A 24758-nucleotide genomic window follows, 5' to 3' on the forward strand; every position below is an offset into this window, starting at 1 on the left:
CATCGAAATAATAACACATGTGTAGTGCTCCAATACTTCCTCCGGATGAATTTGGCTTGGGGAATGAGTATTGGCAAAATAGTGGGAGGTTCACTAAACGTGGATCGTTTTCAAGTTGAAACTTATCTTAAATTCAACATGGGTAATATTAAATAAATTTGAAAAAATCAATTCAAACATCCCCTTAACTCATTTTGAAATGTATGTAGAAAGTAGTTTATCTATATAAGGATGGTAGAATACATGTACAAGAACTCTTCTTGTATTTATTAATTTTATTTATTTATTTACCTACATACTTAATACAAAGGGACTTCGAACATTATGTTTACCATTACTCCATGTAATAGATCCAAACAGATCATTCTTCAAGGAGCTTAAACTAGAGGAGAAAATAACTTGATAGCTTAGTTGTTTGCTGCTTTTTGTAAATTGGAGTTTCTCCGGAACCAACTGGACTTTCACTCCACTAGGAGCATCAACAATGGCGGAGTAGACCGTTTCGTCTTCTTCACCAACATTCGTCACAGTTCTACTCACATTCACGATATCTTTACCATTGAAGTTGGAGATTGCTATGGAAGGATAGTTTATATTGGAAATATGACCAGAAGTAGAATCCTTGGGACAACTGAAACTATCTGGGACAGTTCTGGAGATAACCTTAATTGTGGTTGTGTTGAATCCTATGTAACATAAGTAGTTCAAGTAGTCCAAGGTATTAGTTTCATAAACTAGCCCGGGTTGAAACGGTTCTGTTGATGTTATTTCCCCGGCGCCATAGTCATAAGGTGTGGCAATTGATCCTAAATCTGTTGTAATAGGAGCCTTCATATTGTTAATTTGTGTTGCTGCATTTACAAATATACAATTTTATAAGTTACTAGATAGGTATTAGTATTATCATATCAAGAATTACATTTCATATCCAAATGAGAATACTAACCAGACGTCATGATAGCGGATTTGATTGCAGATGCGCTCCAAGTCGGGTTCCTAGATTTTATGCTGCCTGCAAGGCCCGAAACATGTGGACATGACATGGAAGTCCCTGATTCAAGGTTATATAGCGAAGGTTTTTCCCCTTTCGGAGTAATTTTTTCGTCGTTTCCGATCCACGCGGCGAGAATGGTAACTCCTGGTGCTGCAATGTCAGGCTACAAGAGAATCATATTTAGTGGTGTCCTATTGATAATAGTTATTTGTTACATATATATTTACCTTGATAATATTCTTTGAAAGTGCGGAAGGTCCTCTACTAGAAAAAATTGCCACCATAGGCGCGGGTTTATAATTCATGACTGTAATTGACGGTAAAATTGTTGCCACTGGATTGCTTCAGATTAGTTATATGCAAAAAAATACAATAAAATTGTGTTTTTATCATTATTCATGATTAATAATAAGGTATAAAATTAGGAAAAAAAATTATTTACCTGGTTGAATTGATATACTGGAGTAATGCAGAAGCATTTATGGGTCTTACCACTGTTGCTGGAAAGTCTTTATAGTTATTTGCCACTGCTCCTTCACTGTCAGTAATATGAACAAGACCTAAACCACCCAGTTCTTCAACTATCGAAATTTTTACATAGGTTGAATAATCATCATTTGTTCCATCACAAACAACAATTTTTCCTTTGACTTTAGCTGGATCTAATGAACTTGGCTGACACTTCCTGCATTTAAAGCTTTTGATTATGAAAAACGATTAAGTTTAAGTTTATTCATGGTTAGATAGTTTTTGCTTGTAGACACCTTGCTTCATCTAAGTCAGCAGTGGTCGCCTTGCCCGACTCTCCGGTTATCAATGGATAATCAGATGATTTCGAAAGAGGAGAGAAATTTATAGCTTCACCCTGAAATATAACAAAAATGTTTTTAGATTCATTAAATAAATAATATATTTAGATTATAAATATTAAAATGTAAGTTTTTATACCTTAATAACTTGAGTATTACCCAAGAGAACGTTGGACTGAAAGTCGCGATCAATGGTGGTTGCAGCAACGGTTAATATCCACGGAGCATCATTAACTACTGTATTTTGGTCTGGTCCTGAATTCCCGGCCGAGCAGACAACCAGAATGCCATGCTCCGCGGCGTGGAATGATCCGATTGCAATGACATCGGTTGTCAAGTCGGGTTGACTACTCGGAGACCTGCCAAGGGAGAGCGAAAGCACATCAACTCCGTCTGAAATGGCATCATCGAACGCCGCAAGGATGCTGGAGCCGGAGCATCCAACATTGCACACTTTGTAGATCGCCAACCTCGACTCAGGAGACCCGCCTTTTGATGTCCCGGTCGCAAGGCCGTAGTACGATGCACCACTCACGACATTCCCGGCCGCTGTCGAGGCTGTGTGGGTTCCATGACCAAATGTATCCCTTGGAGTGTTTGCTCCATCATCATCATCCCCATCAGGATCAGTGTAATACCTTGCTCCTATTATCTTTCTATGAATCCACATGATAAAGAGCACGTTAGTTTTGAAGGTTTTAAAATATAGTAGTTATTTAAAGGCTTTCACGATTTCAGTATATATAAATATCACGGTATTGATTGTAATTGTCGCAGTGTGAATTAACTATTATTTGCCAATACCTTTTTATACGGGTGAAAGTTTTTTAAGTTGCTTTTGACAAATTAAAAACTCATTGTATTAAATTTTCAAACATTGCATATTTTTTATACTATTAATATAGAATAATGAAAAATTGCATAAATAAATTATTTTTATTTATTTATTTTATTTTATCATTATTTTGGTTGGGATCAGGATTTGTTTTATTTACCTATTACAGTTTGATGAGTTAAAGTCACTAGATTTCATGCATGTGCCACTCCATTTGGCTGGGATAGGATCCATTCCCTTATCAGAAAAACTTTCTGCTTCTGGCCATATACCTGAATAATTCATTTTTAATTACTTAATTAATTAATTATTAAATTTATGAAACTAATCAATTGATTAACAGTTTAATTAAATCAACCTGAGTCTAACATGCCAATCACAATATCTGATGAAGAACCCGGAGAAGAACTAGAGAGTTTCTTATTAATTATGATTTGAGTTTGTGACTCAAGAAAATCCCAAGAACGTGTTGTATGAAGCTTTAGTATAGGATCTGGAAACACAGACACGACTCCAGGTTGTTGAGCAATCGAGTTTGCTTCATTTTTCGACAATCGAGCAGCGAAGCCGGAGAATCCATGTTTGTAGTTGTGTATTAAAGCTTTATCGTTCCTGAATAATTCACATCATTCATCATTAAATAATCACATTTCACAATAACAATACTAGTAGCTAATATACATATACATGGACTTACTTTCTAAATACAGTGTTTAAAACATGGGCATGATCTCTGCGAATGGTTCCATTAGTTGGATCTGCAGCTCCCATATAAACAATATAAACTTGATTATCAATTTTTGATTCTCCATGAAAAAGAAAGAGAGAGTAAAATGTTAGCAATACTAGAATTGGATTTTCTATCATGTTTTTAGTGTTCTCTAGAATTAGTTATTGAGAAATATGCTTGTTAGCTCATGGGAGTACAGCTATATATAAGAAGCATTGTGTCTAGTGTTTAGTTAAATATCATTAATAAGTTGGTGCTTTATTCCTATTAAAGATGATAAGTTGGTGCTTTTTTGTGTCAGCATTGAATTCATGACGTATAGTAAGATATATTATCTTCATTTTTTTATTTTATTAGTTTTATATATATATATATATATATATATATATATATATATATATATATATATATATATATTATATATATATATATAATATATATTGGTGCATAAGGTTGAAGATGAAGATAGAGAGAAAGAAAATAGATCTAAGTAACTTTTGAGAGAAACTTTATTTCTTCCTCGTTTCTCGCGTGTTTCTCTATGCTTCCATCGCATCCGCCGCAACCGGAACATAACATTCGTTAACGATATCAAGAACGTCTTTAGTGCCAAACATCACACAGATCTGAGTTGACCACCGATTCCAATTCTTTCCATCCAACACTAGAAGCTTTGTATTCAAGCTACCGTTTCTACCGTTCATCTTCGATTTTGTGCACTGAAACTCACCCAGATCTCACCAAACACTCGTGTTTCCCAATCCCGGAAAATCAAGAAATTTTATTTTGTTATGATTCCGATCGTGAATTCAACGGGAATTCGAGAAACGAAATCAATCACACACGCCTCACTGTACACTCGTGTTTCCCTGTGAATTGAACCAAAACTCTAGATACCAATTGTATTCAACACATTTAAATATTTGATTTTTTAAAATAATATTTAAAGATATTTAAATAACACATTTAATATTTTTCTAATATTATTAAAAACAATAAATAAATGTAGCTTTGTCATAGTAAGATCTCAAAGTATTTCAAAGTACTAAAAAGTTTCTGATTTTAAAATGTTGAATTCAAAGCCTAAACATGCACAAGTGTACGAGTTACAAGTTCTAGTAAATAAACTGAGGATTGTGAAGATCGATATTCTTGAAGTTTTTCAGGTTGGTGCAATTATTTTGAAATTGTTATCTTCTTGAAAAAACTATAGGAATAAGTTATTTCACAATTCTGAAGACTTCTCATTGGAGCAAACCCATAAACATCTTCAAATCTATGAGGAATCGAGAGATAGAGAGAAATCTGAGACTGTTGAATATTCTAAGGCCAACGTGATGAGCGCAAAAGGAAAGAAGAAACAAGATAGGAAGAAGAACTATTTTGGTCCTAAGAAGTGTCAAAATAAGTTCAAGATTTCTAGCGGATCAAAGGGCCCCAAAGGCGACTCTTATGTGTGTAGAAAACATGGTAATTATGTTCGAGATTGCAAGAAAAGAAGTCCTAAAGAAAGACAAATGTTGTTTAAGTCGATGATAACATAATTGCTATTATGAGTGAAATTAGAACGATTAGAGGCAAGATACAAGGATGGTGGTATGATACTTGTTCTATTGTCCATGTTTCCTATGACAAAACGACATTCAAAACCTATTCTGAGGTCACCGATGAATAAAAGGTTATAATGGGAAATGAAAAACGTTTGAGGGTAATTCGAATGTGAACCGCGGAACTCAACTTCACTTATGGGAAGAAAATTCCTATAGTTAATGTACTTCATGTTCCTTCTATGAATCAAAATCTTGTTAGTGAGGATATTTTGGGAAAATCGGGTATTAAATTTGAGTATGATTCAGGCAAGTTAATCCAGAGCCGTAATGGTTAAGTTTTGTACTATTGACAATATTATTAATAAAGTTTCTATTTTTGTTTATATGATTGAATTCGTTTCTTTATGGCATAGTATATTAGCTCATATTGGTATTATGAAAAGACTAATTAAATTTGGTTAATTTTATGTGATGTTAATAGTTTCGAAAAATGTGAAGTATGTGTTAAATCGAAAATGATCAAGAGACCTTTTCATAGTGTAGAAAGAAATACAAACTTGTTTGATCTTGTGCATTCAAATTTATGTGAATTTAATGGCATGTTAACCCGTGGGGAAAATAGGTATTTCATTACTTTAATTGATGATTGCTCTAGATTCATACATGTATATCTTTTAAAGCATAAAGGTGATGCCTTTAATGCACTTAAAATTCTTAAAACGGAAGTAGAAAATCAATTAAGCAGAAATATTAAAGTCCTTAGGAGTGATATGAGTGGTGAACATTTTTCTACTTAATTTGATGCATATTGTGAAGAATATGGTTTTATACATGAATATTCCATACCTCGTACACCACAAAAAAATGGTATAGCCGAAAGAAAGAATAAGACATATCAAGTAATGAGAAATGGCATGTTAATGCATTATGATTTGTCATTTAATTTATGAGGTGGAACTTTGTTATCTGCTTGTCATATAATGAATAAAATTCCTTTGAATTATTTTGGTATTTCTCTATATGAGGTATAGAAAAGCAGAGCGCCAAATATTGCTTATTTTAGAGTTTGAGGGTGTGTAACTTATTGTAAAAACATGAATCCTAAAAGCACTAATTTGAGTCCTTGATGGATTAAATGTGTTTTTGTAAGATATTCACATAACAATAATGCATATAGACTTTTGAATTTGGAGTATAATGTAATAATTGAATCTTGAGATGTGGAATTATTTGAGAACCCTATCACGAAGGATAAGGAATATGAGATTCCCACAAATGAAGAACCTTACAATGAAGGTTCTCCATGGATTATTGAAACACAACCCGAAATTTCTTCATGGATTGTTGAAACACAACTGAAGAGTCTGAAAGGCTAAGTGTAACACCCTATTTCCCCCACACATAGTTACAGAATAAAATTAGAGTAGTCACACAATCAAATAGGATGCCACACATTCTCTTTTTAAAAGATACATGTCATGTAACACTTTATCAAATAAAACAACCATCAACACCTTCACTTAGGGTGTCATCACATGCTCACCTTCACTTAGGGTATCATCACAGTGAAATTTCTCATCAACAAACCATGCAATCAATAAATCATTTAATTTCAAAGAATTTATAACATAAATGAAATCATAAATGCAATCTTTTCAAACGTGAAAACATCAACCATGAGAGTATACTTTAATTCTTTACTCAACACAATAGAAGATAAATCACAAACTTTTCCCCCAATGTTATACATCAGAGCAGAAAAACTAAATGTAGAAAGAAAAAGAAGAAGAAATAACTTCTCGCCATCCTTCCAGTCTAAGCAGCTACTCAGTTACCTGCTTATTTGTACTCCGAAGGGGAGCACAAACCATAATAACAACAAAGGGGTGATAAATCACAAATAATAATAACATGCATATACTGCAAGGGAAGATAATAACACAATATCCTCTACACAATTTCATTCAAATATATCTCATCACAATCTCAGATGCAAACTCATCAATCAATCACAACTCCACAATTATACATATAACTCATTATGCAATGCAACTCGATTATAAAATTCTATGCATATGCATGTGGTACCAACTCAATATTCGGTTCTCTCTGGAACACTCTTCTGAACCCATGAGCCCCCTCTTTTGAGCTTCAAGCCCCCTCTTGTGAGATTGGCATAAGTTATTAGTCACCTCTTCTGAAAATTCCTATTGACATAACTCTTATGATTCATGATCATATCATCAAATTAATGCATTCACACCCCTCTTTTGTTCCTAACGTAATGCATTGACAACTCTAGTAATCCCCTCTCTAGATTACATCACACAAAACTCAAAAAATGTATATTATCAATCAACAGTGCAACACAAGCATGCTATTAATTCATCTCAACAAAATTATATTTCAAACATCACATCAATTTAATCAACTCATTATGCAAACATAATGGTCATAACAATTAATCATACAACGTTCCATAGACAACAACAAAACATAAATAGCATATAACAACGTAGTTCCCCTTTCGAACTACTACCACCACAACAACAATTATGCATATTCATATACAAGCATTACATAACTCAAATATTCATACACCATATAGAACCAAATTTATGCATACAAAACATCATCTTTCGTTAATCACATAACAACACCAAATGGCATTATCGATTTAATTATAACAATTAAATAATTTTTTAAAATCAATTATTAACACTCAACAACTCAATATAATTCAATTAATTGATTTAAATCACCCAAAACATACCCAACAGTAGTTAACATGAATCGTACGTCAATACAACACAGAAAACTTAACTTAGCAGCTAGAAACACAATCATCAAAATTACACCTTAATTAAATAGTATACTCACGTCATTAAATGCACATTCAGTCTCTTAAGACATCTCCGTGAGATAGTATTATGTGTTAGCTTTCCAACACTTTGAACCGCATCTCGTTCTGAGTTATGAAAGTCAAATTATGATATTTTTTGTTAGGCATAACAGAAGTCATGAGGGTTGACGGACGTCATCCAGAACTGTGTTTTTTCCCACGGTCAATTCATCAATAAGTCTCAGAATCCGTGGATAAATACCCATAATTCATTTTTCTGCGTTTTCCACCATAAAAGCCCTTCCGGACCTCCGATTTCAATTCCGTAAAAAGCTCTGATATCAGAATTCGACGTAATACAATTATCTAATGATTAAAACAATAATATAACACATATAATTCTCAATTTTCTCGAAATCATATTAACCATAAAACTTCAAACCTTCGACAATGATGGAAAATATTAGCAACTTCAAAACAGTAATCACATACCAAATTATACACGAAAGTACACATCAATTCAACAAATTAACATCATAATATCATAGAAACTCAAAATTTCATGAACAACCTAATATTATGTTGGAGGTTAAGGACTCCTCTACCATACCCCTCACGCATAAGCACTATTGAAAGTTATTCTCTCCCCTTACCTTAGGATTCCAGCAAGCAAGCTCTTCTCCAATAATTTTCCTCTCCTCTTCTAACTCTAGGATTATCATCTTACCTCTTTCTCAAGTCCTCTCAGAATTGGATGAAACTTAACTCTAGAAACACAATCGTCGATATTACACCTTAATTAAATAGTATATTCACGTCATGAAATGCACATTCAGTCTTTTAAGATATCTCTGTCAGATAGTACTATGCGTTAGCTTTCCAACACTTCGAACTGCATCTCATTCTGAGTTATGAAAGTCAAATTATGATATTTTTTGTTAGGCATAACATAAGTCATGAGGGTTGATGGACGTCATCCAGAACTGTGTTTTTTCCCACTGTTAGTTCGTCAATAAGTCTCAGAATCCGTGGATGAATACCCATAATTCACTTTTCTGCGTTTTCCACCATAAAAGTCGTTCCGGACCTCCGATTTCAATTCCGTAAAAAGCTCTGATCTCAGAATTCGATGTAATACAATTATCTAATGATTAAAACAATAATATAACACATAATTCTCAATTTTCTTGAAATCATATTAACCATAAAACTTCAAACCTTCGATAATGATGGAAAATATTAGCAATTTCAAAACAGTAATCACATACCAAATTATACACGAAAATACACATCGATTCAACAAATCAACATCATAATATCATAGAAACTCAAAATTTCATTAACAACCTAATATCCTGTTGGAGGTTAAGGACTCCTCTACCGTACCCCTCACACATAAGCACTATTGAAAGTTATTCTCTCCCCTTATCTTAGAATTCCAGCAAGCAAGCTCTTCTCCAATAATTTTCCTCTCCTCTTCTAACTCTAGGATTCTCATCTTACCTCTTTCTCAAGTCCTCTCAGAATTGGATGAAACTTAACTCCCCGTCAACTTTTAAAATATATACTTAGGGTTTTCTACACAATCATTTTTAATTACCTCATTAGTCCTCAAAACTTTTAATTCATACTATCACCTCAAACTCATATTATTCTATTTTTCTTATTTAATTATTTAATTCATATTAAAAATAAATTTAATTTTCCACCTAATCTCCTATTTATAAATAAAACTTAATTCTCGATTTAGGTATTTCCTTTACTATCCCAAAATTATTCTCCTAAATATCCTCATTGCCCTTTATTTCTCTACTAACTCATATTTTCTCTTTTATATAATTAATTAAATAATTTCTAATATAAAGCCACAAATTTCTATTTTTATTTATTTCTAATATTAATTAAAAATACTAATATTCTAGTTATTTTCTAATTATTCTACCAAACTCTTATATTCCCACCACACCCTACCATTACCATTACATACCAAGAACACATATAATCACCAAATTTCTTTTAAAGGCACACCAAACACCAAATAATTAAATAAAAATATAAATAATTCAATTCAATTAATTAATCGAATTTGGGGTGTAACACTAAGGATCTAGGGCCGAATGAAATCGATCCTCAACTTATTTATTTTTATTTAGTAGAAGGAAATAGTGATTTTTTTGTTCATAAGATGCATATTATTCTTTAAATGGAATATGATCCTAAGACTTATAAGTAAGCAGTAGATTCAAGGGACTCCTCCTTTTGCAAGGATGTTATCCGAGACAAAATGGATTAAATAATGTCAAACTACACTTTGGAGCTTGTCGATATACATAAAGGATCAAAACCCATTTAATGCAAGTAGGTGTTTAGAAGGAAGTATCATAATGACGGTACACTAAACATATACAAGGCTAGATTAGTAGCCAAGATTTTTTTTATAAAAGGAAGGTGTTGATTATTTCTACACATATGCACTGGTAGTAAGGATGAAGAAAGTTAGAGTATTGTTTGCATTAGATTCTTTTATTGACCTTATAGTTCATCAAATGGATGTCAAAATGACATTTTTAAATGGAGATCTCGATAAGGAGAATTACATGGAGGAACCGTAAGGTTATGTGCTTCCTAGTAATGAACACAAGGTGTGCAAGCTTATCAAATACTTTTATGGATTAAAACAAGTACCAAAACAATGGCATGAAAAATTTGACTATGTTATACTTTCAAATGGATTTGTTTCTAATTATTGTGACAAGTGTTTGTACATAAAAAAGTGTGAGAACATTGTGATATTCCTTTGTATCTATGTTGATAATGTAACACCCTTCTAAAATACCCCAAATATTTAATTTAAATAACAACATATATCAATCAGAGTAAATATGCAATTAAGGGTGTCACACAATTACTTCACACCATTCACCATGATAACTGTCATGCTCTTTTATTAATTCAAAACATAAAGCATTTGCACAATACGCAGCGGATAGAGCTTAAATCAATCATGCAAAACATGTAGCATATTACATGTAAACTGGTTCACAACCAACAATAAAACATTTAAAACATCCCATCCCGATGTTACATCTACCAGAGCATGACCCACTAAGGAACTACACTAGACTTCAAGCACTAGCTCCTACCCAATCACTGCTCGTTACCTGAAAAATAGTTGTAAGGGTGAGTTCCTCAATCGATATAATAAGCATTATAAAATATCATGCAATGTTAAGTAATTTAACACATTTCATCACCCTAATCATAGCACACATTCAGTAACGGCACATCAACTCAAACATCATACTCAACACCAACATAAAGCACACGTATAATCTCAATTCATGCTCAACACCAACACAAAACACACTTATAATATTGGAATACATCCATTCATATTATACGCCATACATACACTATGCAATGAGACTCCATGCATGCGGTACCGACTATTCGTGAACATATAGTTCAACTTCACCGACCAAATCCAGGTACGGCTACCAAGCTCACTAGTCCCACTCATTTGAGACCTAGTGACTCACATCACTAATTCCTCACCATGGGAATTAGCTACCACCCCAAGGGCCATGCTATGCACGCTAATCACCTAGCATGCAACATCAACAACAGTCCAAAATGACTAACATCACTAATTCCTCACCATGGGAATTAGCTACCACCATAAAGGCCACATTATGCTATGCCAAATCACCTAGCATGCAACATCAACAACAATCCACAATGGACATATGCTCACACTCTAAGCCATAAAACAGTCCATCCACAATTACATACATAATATATACATTCACAACATTATGCATATTTTCACACATCATCAGCATATTTATCACATAATATATCATGTCATGCCAAATAATTCAGTCACAGTATTAGCACACTCTACTAATACCTATCCTACTCAAAACAACGAGAAATAATCCCTACTATATCACACACCGATATAGGCCAATCACCAATTATGTTCACAACATTAAATATTAATTTTTCACTTTCCAACAGTGTTAACCGGTTAACGCCCTGGGTTAACCGGTTAACGCAGCACAGAACACGCTTTCTGGCAAAATTCAACAGTGTTAACCGGTTAACGCCCTGGGTTAACCGGTTAACGCAGACAGAACAACAATATTTTCACAACCCACAACAGTGTTAACCGGTTAACGCCCTGGGTTAACCGGTTAACGCAAGCAAAACAGCAATACCTCACAATTCCTAACAGTGTTAACCGGTTAACACCCTGGGTTAACCGGTTAACGCAAGACAGAAAGCTGTTCCTGCGCTAACACGGAGCAGAATGCAGAATTCTCCGCATTTTCCGCCGTTGGAGGACTTCCGGACCTCCGATTCCGATTCCGTAAAAAGCTATACGTTCGGGAAATCACAACTCATACAAATACAGATTCAATTACAGTTTTCACATCATCTATTCATCACAATTTTTCAACATTCATAATCCAATTAGGGTCAAATCAACGGCTTATCACTACCCATTACATGTTAACCCATAATACCCATTAAACGACGATAAACCCCCCTTACCTGAGTTAATCCGACAATCCTTTAGCCTCAAGCTCTTCTCTTCTCCAACCTTCTTCCTCTTGCTCTGCCTCTTTGCCCTTTTCCTCTTTTCAGCCGCTTCTCTGCTTTCACGTGAAAACTCTTTTTACCAAAATGGAACTCTTTTTTCCTTATTTCCAACTTATATATTTTCCAATAATTATTATTCCAATAATAATAATAATAATAATAATAATTTCCAATAATTCCAATTATTTAATTAAATTAATAAATATAATATTAACTTAAATTAAATAATTATCTTATTTTTATCGGGGTGTTACAACTCTCCCCCACTAAAAGAGTTTTCGTCCTCGAAACATACCTCAAGCGAATAACTCCGGATAAGACTCCTTCATCTGATTCTCAAGTTCCCAAGTCACATTGCCACCTGCTGGTCCTCCCCAAGCTACCTTTACCAAAGCAATCTCTTTACCCCGCAACTGCTTCAACTCTCGATCCTCGATCCTCATAGGTGATGTTTCAACAGTCAGGTTATCTCTCACCTGTACATCATCTACTTGGACAACATGCGACGGATCAGGAATGTACCTCCTCAACTGAGACACATGAAAAACCTCATGCAAATTCGCAAGTGACGGCGGTAAAGCGATACGATAGGCTACCTCCCCTATCCTCTCCAAAATCTGATAAGGACCAATAAATCGAGGTGTCAACTTCTTCGACTTCAAAGCTCGACCAACCCCAGTTATCGGAGTAACACGAAGAAACACATGATCTCCCTCTTGAAACTCAAGTGACTTCCTCCTCTTGTCGTGATAACTCTTCTGACGACTCTGAGCAATCCTCATCTTCTCCTGAATCATCTTAATCTTTTCCGTAGTTTGTTGAACAATCTCCGGTCCAACCACAGCACTCTCACCGGACTCATACCAACATAAAGGCGTCCGACATCTCCTACCATACAAAGCTTCAAACGGTGCCATACCAATGCTCGAATGAAAACTATTGTTGTAGGTAAACTCAATCAAAGGCAAATAACAATCCCAAGCACCTCCCTTTTCCAAAACACAAGCCCTCAAAAGATCCTCCAGTGACTGAATCGTCCTCTCAGTCTGACCATCAGTCTGCGGATGATATGCAGAACTCAATCTCAGCTTAGTTCCCAAAGCCTTCTGCAAACCTTCCCAAAACTTCGATGTAAATCTAGGATCTCTGTCCGAAACAATACTCGACGGAATACCATGCAAACTTACAATCTTCTCAATATACAACTCGGCTAATCTCTCTAACGGATAATCCATTCTGATCGGAATGAAATGAGCCGATTTCGTCAATCTATCAACAATCACCCAAATGGCTTCAAAATTCTTAATTGTCTCGGTAAACCAGAAACAAAATCCATACTGATACTATCCCACTTCCACTCTGGAATAGCCAACGGTTGCATTAGCCCAGACGGCTTCTGATGCTCAATCTTTGACTTCTGACAAGTCAAACAAGAATAAACAAAACTCGCAATTTCTCTTTTCATTCCCGGCCACCAAAATAACTTCTTCAAATCATGATACATCTTCGTAGCCCCAGGATGAATACTCAGGCCACTACGATGTCCTTCCTCAAGAATACTCTTCTTAAGTTCGGTAACATCCGGAATACACACCCGATTACCAAATTTCAAAACACCATTCTCATCCACTCTGAACTCGCCACCTTGACCTTGATTCACTAGAGTCAACTTATCAACCAAAAGTACATCGGATTTCTGACCCTCTCTGATCTCATCCAGAATACCACTCGTTAACTTCAACATTCCCAATTTAACACTATTGTGAGTACTCTCACATACCAAACTCAAGTCTCTAAACTGCTCAATTAAATCCAATTCCTTAACCATTAACATAGACATATGCAATGATTTCCGACTCAATGCATCAGCCACTATGTTTGCTTTACCCGAAATGATAATTCAAACCAAAGTCATAATCCTTCAGAAACTCTAACCATCTCCTCTGTCTCATATTCAGCTCTTTCTGATCAAACAAATACTTTAAACTTTTATGGTCACTGAAAACCTCAAATCTTGACCCGTACAAGTAATGCCTCCATAACTTCAGAACAAATACCACGGCTGCCAACTCTAAATCGTGTGTCGGATAGTTCCTCTCATGAACCCTTAGTTCTCTCGAAGCATAAGCTATAACCTGCTTATTCTGCATCAACACACCACCCAAACCCAACAATGAAGCATCACAGTAAACCTCAAATGATTCCGATGGACTCGGTAATATCAGAATAGGAGCAGTAGTCAACCTTCTCTTTAACTCTTGGAAACCTTCTTCACATTTTGAGTCCCAAACAAAAGCTTGCCCCTTTCTAGTCAACATCGTCAACGGTAATGCCAACTTAGAAAATCCCTCAATGAATTTCCTATAATAACCTGCAAGTCCAAGAAAACTCCTTATCTCAGAAACTGACTTCGGAGCTTCCCACTTAGATACCGCTTCTATCTTAGAAGGATCAACAGCAACACCATCTCTTGAAATCACATGACCAAGAAAACTAACCTCTTCTAACCAAAATTCACACTTGGACAGTTTAGCAAATAACTTCTTTTCTCGTAGAACTCCTAAAACCACCTCAAATGCTCAGCATGCTCTTCTTCAGATTTCGAATACACCAAAATATCATCAATAAACACCACAACAAACTGATCTAGGTACGGATGGAAAATCCTATTCATATACTCCATAAATACTCCAGGCGCATTAGTCACACCAAAAGGCATTACAGAATACTCATAATGTCCATACCTTGTTCTAAAAGCAGTCTTCTGAATATCCTCAGTTTTCACACGTATCTGATGATACCCAGATCTCAAATCTATTTTGCTGAACACACTCGCACCAACCAACTGATCCATCAAATCATCAATCCTCGGCAAAGGATACCGATTCTTGATCGTCACTTTATTCAGTTGCCTGTAGTCCACACACAACCTCATAGTACCTTCTTTCTTCTTAACCAATAACACTGGTGCACCCCACGGTGACACACTCGGACGAATAAATTTCTTATCCAACAGATCTTCCAACTGACTCTTCAATTCAGTTAACTCAACAGCAGACATACGGTACGGAGCCATCGACATCGGCCTAGTACCAGGTACCAAATCAATCGAGAACTCAACTTCACGCTCTGGCGGTAATTCATTCACTTCTTCAGGAAACACATCAGGAAAATCACACACCACAGCTAGATCGCAAATCACCAGTTTATCTTTAGCCTCCAAAGTCGCTAACAGCATAAACAACTCTGCCCCATCTACTACTGCCTCATTCACCTGCCTTGCTGATAGAAACAAACTCTTTCCTTCCTCAATCTCAGGAAAGATCACAGTCTTATCAAAACAGTTGATATGAACTCGGTTAAACACCAACCAGTTCATACCCAGGATAACATCAATCTGCACTAGTGGAAGACACACTAGGTCTATTCCAAAGTCTCTACCAAAAATACTCAAAGGACAATTTAAACAAACTGAAGTAGTAGTCACTGAACCCTTCGCAGGAGTATCAATCACCATACTTCCATGCATCTCAGATATCTCTAACTTAAGTTTCACAGCACAATCCAAAGATATAAAGGAATGAGTAGCACCGGTGTCAATAATAGCTACAAGAGGAAAGCCATTAATATAACACGTACCTTGGATCAAACGATCATCTGCAAAAGTCTCAGAACCCGATAAAGCAAAGACCTTGCCTCCCGACTGGTTCTCTTTCTTCGGCTTAGGACACTGTGGGCTAATATGACCCACCTCTCCACAGTTGAAACAAGTCATAGTCTTCAACCGGCACTCTGCAGCCAAGTGACCACCTTTGCCACACTTGAAACACTTCTTCTCAGCACTGGTACACTCATGGAAACGATGTCCAGCCTGACCACATCTGTAACACTTAGCAGGGGCACTGGAGTCTCCCCCACTAGGTCTCCTCATCCCACTCTGTCTCTGGAAACCTTTGCCAGCTGCATACGGCTTCCCACGATCATTCTGATTCTTGCCTTTCCTATCAACCCTCTGCTGATAGCTCTCCGCTCTGGCTTTGGTATCCTGTTCAAAAATTCTGCAACAGTCAACCAAATCAGAAAACACTCTAATCCGCTGATACCCAATAGCCTGCTTGATCTCGGGACGTAACCCGTTCTCAAACTTCACACATTTTGAAAATTCCCCAGTAGCCTCATCATAGGGAGTGTAATACTTCGACAGCTCTGTGAACTTAGCAGCATACTCAGTAACAGACCGGTTGCCCTGCTTCAATTCAAGAACTCTATCTCTTTCTTTCCTCTGACATCCTCTGGAAAGTACTTCCTCAGGAATCTCTCTCTGAACACAGCCCAAGTGATCTCAGCATTCCCAGCAGATTCCAACTCAGTGCGGGTAGCAACCCACCAATCATCTGCTTCTTCTGACAGCATATGCGTACCGAACCTGACCTTCTGGTTCTCGGCACACTCAGTCACTCGGAAGATCCTCTCGATCTCCTTCAACCACTTCTGAGCGCCATCTGGATCGTATGCTCCCTTGAACATTGGAGGATTGTTCTTCTGGAACTCACTCAGTTGACGAGCAGCTCCCATTCCCACAACATTCGGATTTCCTCCAAGTACTCCAGCTAGCATACCCAGAGCCTCAGCAATCGCAGCATCGTCTCTACCTCTTCCAGCCATCTCTATTCTGAAAACCCAATCAAGCTAAAACAATAAGTACTGATAGGGTTACACAACACCTATCCCGTACAGGGAAAACAGAATAATTACGACTCGACTCGACCGACTATGCTCTGATACCACTAATGTAACACCCTTCTAAAATACCCCAAATATTTAATTTAAATAACAACATATATCAATCAGAGTAAATATGCAATTAAGGGTGTCACACAATTACTTCACACCATTCACCATGATAACTGTCATGCTCTTTTATTAATTCAAAACATAAAGCATTTGCACAATACACAGCGGATAGAGCTTAAATCAATCATGCAAAACATGTAGCATATTACATGTAAACTGGTTCACAACCAACAATAAAACATTTAAAACATCCCATCCCGATGTTACATCTACCAGAGCATGACCCACTAAGGAACTACACTAGACTTCAAGCACTAGCTCCTACCCAATCACTGCTCGTTACCTGAAAAATAGTTGTAAGGGTGAGTTCCTCAATCGATATAATAAGCATTATAAAATATCATGCAATGTTAAGTATTTAACACATTTCATCACCCTAATCATAGCACACATTCAGTAACGGCACATCAACTCAAACATCATACTCAACACCAACATAAAGCACACGTATAATCTCAATTCATGCTCAACACCAACACAAAACACACTTATAATATTGGAATACATCCATTCATATTATACGCCATACATACACTATGCAATGAGACTCCATGCATGCGGTACCGACTATTCGTGAACATATAGTTCAACTTCACCGACCAAATCCAGGTACGGCTACCAAGCTCACTAGTCCCACTCATTTGAGACCTAGTGACTCACATCACTAATTCCTCACCATGGGAATTAGCTACCACCCCAAGGGCCATGCTATGCACGCTAATCACCTAGCATGCAACATCAACAACAGTCCAAAATGACTAACATCACTAATTCCTCACCATGGGAATTAGCTACCACCATAAAGGCCACATTATGCTATGCCAAATCACCTAGCATGCAACATCAACAACAATCCACAATGGACATATGCTCACACTCTAAGCCATAAAACAGTCCATCCACAATTACATACATAATATATACATTCACAACATTATGCATATTTTCACACATCATCAGCATATTTATCACATAATTATATCATGTCATGCCAAATAATTCAGTCACAGTATTAGCACACTCTACTAATACCTATCCTACTCAAAACAACGAGAAATAATCCCTACTATATCACACACCGATATAGGCCAATCACCAATTATGTTCACAACATTAAAATATTAATTTTTCACTTTTCCAACAGTGTTAACCGGTTAACGCCCTGGGTTAACCGGTTAACGCAGCACAGAACACGCTTTCTGGCAAAATTCAACAGTGTTAACCGGTTAACGCCCTGGGTTAACCGGTTAACGCAGACAGAACAACAATATTTTCACAACCCACAACAGTGTTAACCGGTTAACGCCCTGGGTTAACCGGTTAACGCAAGCAAAACAGCAATACCTCACAATTCCTAACAGTGTTAACCGGTTAACACCCTGGGTTAACCGGTTAACGCAAGACAGAAAGCTGTTCCTGCGCTAACACGGAGCAGAATGCAGAATTCTCCGCATTTTCCGCCGTTGGAGGACTTCCGGACCTCCGATTCCGATTCCGTAAAAAGCTATACGTTCGGGAAATCACAACTCATACAAATACAGATTCAATTACAGTTTTCACATCATCTATTCATCACAATTTTTCAACATTCATAATCCAATTAGGGTCAAATCAACGGCTTATCACTACCCATTACATGTTAACCCATAATACCCATTAAACGACGATAAACCCCCCTTACCTGAGTTAATCCGACAATCCTTTAGCCTCAAGCTCTTCTCTTCTCCAACCTTCTTCCTCTTGCTCTGCCTCTTTGCCCTTTTCCTCTTTTCAGCCGCTTCTCTGCTTTCACGTGAAAACTCTTTTTACCAAAATGGAACTCTTTTTTCCTTATTTCCAACTTATATATATTTTCCAATAATTATTATTCCAATAATAATAATAATAATAATAATAATAATAATAATATTCCAATAATTCCAATTATTTAATTAAATTAATAAATATAATATTAACTTAAATTAAATAATTATCTTATTTTTATCGGGGTGTTACAGATAACAACAAGATGAATGAAATTTTAGAAATAAAGAGGTTGTTAACTTCCACATTCAAGATGAAAGATCTTAGACTAGTTAACACTATTTTGGGGATCAAAGTAAAGCGAAACAATAGGGGTTAGAAACTTAGTCAAACATACTATGTTGAAAAAGTTCTTAATAAGTTCAAACACTTATGTTTCAAGGATGGGAATACTCAATTTGATCCTAGTGTCAAGCCTCAAAATAATGATGGCAAATTTGTGGCTCAATTAGAATATGCAAGTTATATTGGTTGTCTAATGTATTTGATGCAATGTACTAGACCTGACATAATATTTGTAGTTAATAAAATGAGTAGATTTACTAGTAATCCTAATGGTGAGATTGGAAGGTCGTCACAAGGATTTCCGGTTAACTTCAATATAGTCCATTTGTACATAATAACTTATTAATTATAAAATGTAGCAAATAATATTATATTCATGTCAATGATATTTGATATCTATTATAATATATTAAAGCTGAGCCTCACACTATTTTATTGACAACTCATTCACTTACTCACCACATCACTAAAAATCTGATGTGACACTCTCCTAAACACAACATTCTAAAACTTTCTAAAACTTCTTTTATTTATTAAAGAAAAATGCGTAACATTTTATTTATAAATTCTTTAAATTAAAATATTTATATTTTCATATTCCATGACTTATCGTCTTCTATTCCTTTAATTAAAAATCATGTATACACATTGATTTATTTATGTTGTTTCTCCATTCCATATACAATGTTATATACTTATACAAATTGTGCATCCACACCATACATCAAAACTCAAACTATTAAATTTTCATTATATTTTCTATCGCGGACTCTAATTTCTTTAAATAAATTATATTAATTAATTTTCAAATAATTCAATAAACACTATGAGAGTTTATTCAATTCTTACAAAATAAAATTAATCAATTTTTAAAAAATTCGACAAAAAATTATAAGAACTAATTTAATTCCTATAAAAATAAAAATAATTTTACATCTCTTATCAATTTTTTTATTTCTTATAAAAATAATCCGATAAAAAATTATGAGAACTAAATTAATCAATTTTTTTTGTGTCTTATCAATTTTTTGTAACAACAATTATAAAGATACTATTTTTTTATACTAATCATAATTTTTTTAACAAAAAAAATTACATTATAATGTCCTATAATTTATAACTCATGATATAATAATATCCTATAATGTATTATTAAATTAAAATAATTGAAATTTAAAAGGTAATTCAATTGAATTAAATCAATTGTAAATATTGAAAATTAATGATAAAATAAAATCTATATTCAATAATATTACTTTAAAAAAATCATCTCAGTCCCACGCATCGCGTGAGTCTCAATCTAGTTTAAATTAAATCAAATGTACCAATACTTTGAGTGAATATAAGGTGTATTTACATACAATAGTCATTAATAAGTAACCTCGGGGAGAGCAACTTAAAGATGCAAAAAAAGTGAGTCTTAGGATTGAAGGGTAAAAATTGAAAGACCTTTAGAGGTAATAAGTGGATTGAGAATACACATATTGGATTTACTGATTCATATATTGAGAGTTAGATAGATTGAGAAATCTTTGGTAGAAAATAAGAGATGTTCTTGGGAACCTCAAAGGCTATTTTACTGCAACTTTTTTGTAATAACTTTTAAAGTATAACAAATTGAGAGCTACTTTGTTCCTCATAGTTTGTGTAGGTTTGACTGAGTATTTAGGGTGTTTGAGTGTGCTGAGGGTTTGCTCATGTAGGGTTGTGAGAGGCTATTTCTTTTGGAAAATTAGATATCCCTCTCCCCTTTTGGAAGCGGGGTATATATAGGAGACTCCTTGGGTTTGGGTTAGAGACCAAGAGGAGCGATTTCCCATTCTTTTGTCAAATATATGGGAGTGGGAAGACTGGATTCTTTGTGTAATAATGAATGATATTGTTTGCCTCTTCACTTGACTAATTCTTTGTATGTCACATACCCATTTAGTTAAATCATGATGGAAATATGGTTCGGTTTGGGCGATTATGCCCAGGCCTAGTAGGGAAACTAGTTCACTTTGGGCGACTTGTGGCCCAATGCTGAGCACTCACCCAATATTGATGTAAATAACTTGGCTTATGTATTTTTAGGCTATTTGGTCAAGGTTCTAGTAAAATTATCCCAACCTACGAATCTAATTATAATCAGAGGCTTGTGTAGTCGTTCCCCAATACTATTAGTATCCATAGTATGAACCTCCACCTTTAACTAACTCTTCTCCACCATATTTTCCAAAATATTAATCCCCTAATATTTAATTGTTTTCTCTTGATAAGACTCATTAAAGTAATACATCTGCGATTGATGAACTTTGATCCTCTAAGTTCCACTTTTAACGGCTAATAACCTCTTACGTCTCTTGGGTAGTCATTGAAGAAACAATCCACAATTTTACCATCACGCTGAATTGGATTGATTTAATCATTAAAAAATGTTTTAATGACCTTCAAAGAAAAGTATGTTGCAGTCTTCCTTCTATAAGCCTGGATAAGTGTTTCAAAGTCTATTTCCATAAATGAATACATGTTGATCATGTAAGTTGTTTTGGCATCGACCTTACCCCAGAAAGTCCATGACAACTCAATTGCCAAATGGAATTTTATCCACTGTCTTATACAAACTCATTAAAGTGTTTGAAACAACCTTCTGACATCCACCATGCCTTGACCTCAATTCCTATAGCTGTCATTTTCATGAAAGTCTTCACTAACAGATGATGAATGAACAAAAACACTAGAACCTTCTAAAATATATAAGCCACATATTTTAGACCCTTTAGCTATGATCACTTCACCATATGAAATCTACATCACCCCATCTCCAACTCTAGTGAAATAGACTAGATTGTCCAACATGCTTATGGATAACAATTTTTTCCTGAGCTCTGAAACATATCTCACATTGTGAAGAAGAAACACATGATCATCAAACATTTTATGTATGACCATACAAATACCATGAGCCTTGCAAGTCTTTCTGTCACTAAGGTGAACTACTCCACCTTCCTCCAGCTTCAAAGTCTCTTAATATTCTACAAATCATCAATGAATCTGGGTAATAAGCTCAACAAGAGTAGAGAGTTTTATCCTCATCTTCAATTTTCACCTTAGTATTCTCCAAATCATCAATGTTCTCTACCATTTGGAATGAGGGAAGTTGTTATTTCAGACATAATATGTGAGACAAAGACTTGATCATATACAATTATTAAAGTTTTGTCCACATCGAAGTCACAGTTTTCTCCCTTGCAACTTCTCTTAGAACTTTATCTCTACGACACAAGATAATGGTACTTATGGTCTTATCCATCATCTCAGTCTTCTCTTTTTATGTTATGTGTGCAGACATCAAAGCCTCAATACAATTTTCTTGAGTTAAATTTGCTTGCATATTCATTTTCCATAACTCAAAATCGTTGTCTCAGAAAAACCTCTCGATCTCCCATTTATAACTCATGGTACTCACTTGTAAACAAAACCCCTTTGCCCCATATTGTGCACCACTTCTTGTAAATTGAAAGGTTCAATCACACCAAGAAATTTGATGTGTGAGGATAAAGAATAATGACAACCAAAATAAATGGCCTTGAGCAAAAATAACCCTCTGTGCAATAAAACAACAAACAACTTAACTTGGAAGAAGAAAATAAAAGTAAAGACAATATACACAATAATTTGTTTACTCAATTCGATCAAACAATCTACAATGGGGAAATATCATTTATCTGATTTACTATACTTCCAAAAGTTATTACTAAGGATAACAAATGAGTTACAAGAAAATAGTCATCGAGTTACCAAGAACAAACTCTATTTTCTATCTAATTGTTTCCAATCTCTCCCACTTTCTATATATGAATCGCATAAGCCCAAGATTTTTAGAAGTGTTTCTCAATCCCCTTAGATTCCCCTAAAGGTTTCCCTTAACCATTGCCTGTCTAAATTTTCCCTTACTAGGATTGTCACCTCTTCTCTCTGTCGTCACTTTTAAAGTTTTAAAGGTTGTTATAACAAGAATACAAGAGATATTTATAACGGCTGAAACACAACATATCCGTAATAAGCCTAAAATACAACTTATTAATGAATGACTCTACAAACCGAAACGAAAAAGCTTAAAACACATAAATCGAGAAAATCGAACCTGAGCTCCGACAGATCAAACCTCCCATCAAACTCGAATCCTCTATCGTGTTGCCGCCACCGTATATGTCTCCCGACTAATTTTAAATTTCTACTATCTCAAAACATGTTTCTTTTCTCTTCATCTTTTAAAATTTTAAATTTTAAACCATACTTTAACAACAACAGTTAACTAAAAAATTTGAATGGACTTTGGTGAAAAATTATTTATATAAATGTGATTATGAAATAATATAAGTGAGTGATATTAGCCTGGTAAATAAGTAAATTTATTATTTATTGTGAAATTGAAGGGTTCAACCCTTTCAAAACTTTTTTTAGTTGTAAAATTTGAGAATATATCAACCACATCAAAATATTAATGTGGGACAAAAACAAAGATAACCAAATTAAATAACTTAGGTGTCAGCAAATCCATAACATGTATTTTTAATAACTAACTTGAGTGGTAATTATCAAGTATATTCATTGAAAGTTATTGATTTTTGTCAACCAATTAAATAAAATTCTAATAGTATTTATTCATTAAAGGTTTTTACAACACAAATGGTTGTTGTTTGGCTTATATGCTAAAATAAATAAAATACAACCTCCATTATAATCTTTGAATTATATTCCACACTAGTGGTTAATATGATTAATGATTATTCTTGGTGTAGTGTGCATATCCAACCTCTTCGTCAATAAGTCATTTTTCTTCTCCCAAAATAAGATGTTTTCCATGTTTTCTGAGAAGCTAACCATCACACAAATTTATTACCAATCAAGGTTATTTTATCTTATCCCTTAATTATTATGATTGGAACAATCAAATATATATTTTTTCTTTTGAAGTTTTTTGTTTCAATTTTTTTAGCCTTTTATTAGTTGATAATTTAAATAATCCTAAATTTTCTTAATAAATTTAAGAAAGCTAGGCTTCTAGATTTATTAGTTGAACTCAAGATTTTTTTGGTGAATCAATTTTTTATTAAGTATGTCAATTTTTAGTGATTGAATATTGTAGTAAAATAAAATAATAAAATCCTATAATATATGCTATGGTGGAGTGAATGCATGCGCATTGGACATAGTGCGCCATTTGAAGATATATGAATGTGTAAAAATATGGAGATAATGCAAATAACCACAAATGTATATAATAAATTGATGTGTAACTAACTCTCAAAAGTGGAGGTGGAGAATTATGGAAATATGGTCTTTGTGGTTAAGGTTGTGCATAGTTTAAAATCCAAATCAAATTAAATCAAATATATGAATCAATTTGGTTTCTAAAACCATTTTGATAAAATTGATTTATATTTTTAAAATCGATTTATGTTTGGA

The 24758-nt window shown here is 34.7% G+C and overlaps 1 protein-coding gene across 1 annotated transcript; it reads right to left on the minus strand.

The window, feature by feature from the left end:
• Positions 1 to 202: 202 nt before the first annotated feature.
• LOC127083832 (CO(2)-response secreted protease) lies at positions 203 to 3549 on the minus strand. The gene is made up of 9 exons (XM_051024169.1): positions 3336 to 3549; positions 2997 to 3250; positions 2799 to 2910; positions 1943 to 2459; positions 1759 to 1859; positions 1437 to 1679; positions 1222 to 1336; positions 947 to 1157; positions 203 to 851 (listed from the first exon to the last, which is right to left on the minus strand). The coding sequence occupies exons 1-9, from the start codon at positions 3503 to 3505 to the stop codon at positions 292 to 294; spliced, it is 2283 nt and encodes a 760-aa protein (XP_050880126.1). The 5' UTR covers positions 3506 to 3549; the 3' UTR covers positions 203 to 291.
• Between the last annotated feature and the right edge of the window lie 21209 nt (positions 3550 to 24758).

This window comes from Lathyrus oleraceus, chromosome 5 (genome assembly GCF_024323335.1).
Source record: "Lathyrus oleraceus cultivar Zhongwan6 chromosome 5, CAAS_Psat_ZW6_1.0, whole genome shotgun sequence".
Taxonomy (NCBI): Eukaryota; Viridiplantae; Streptophyta; class Magnoliopsida; order Fabales; family Fabaceae; genus Lathyrus; species Lathyrus oleraceus.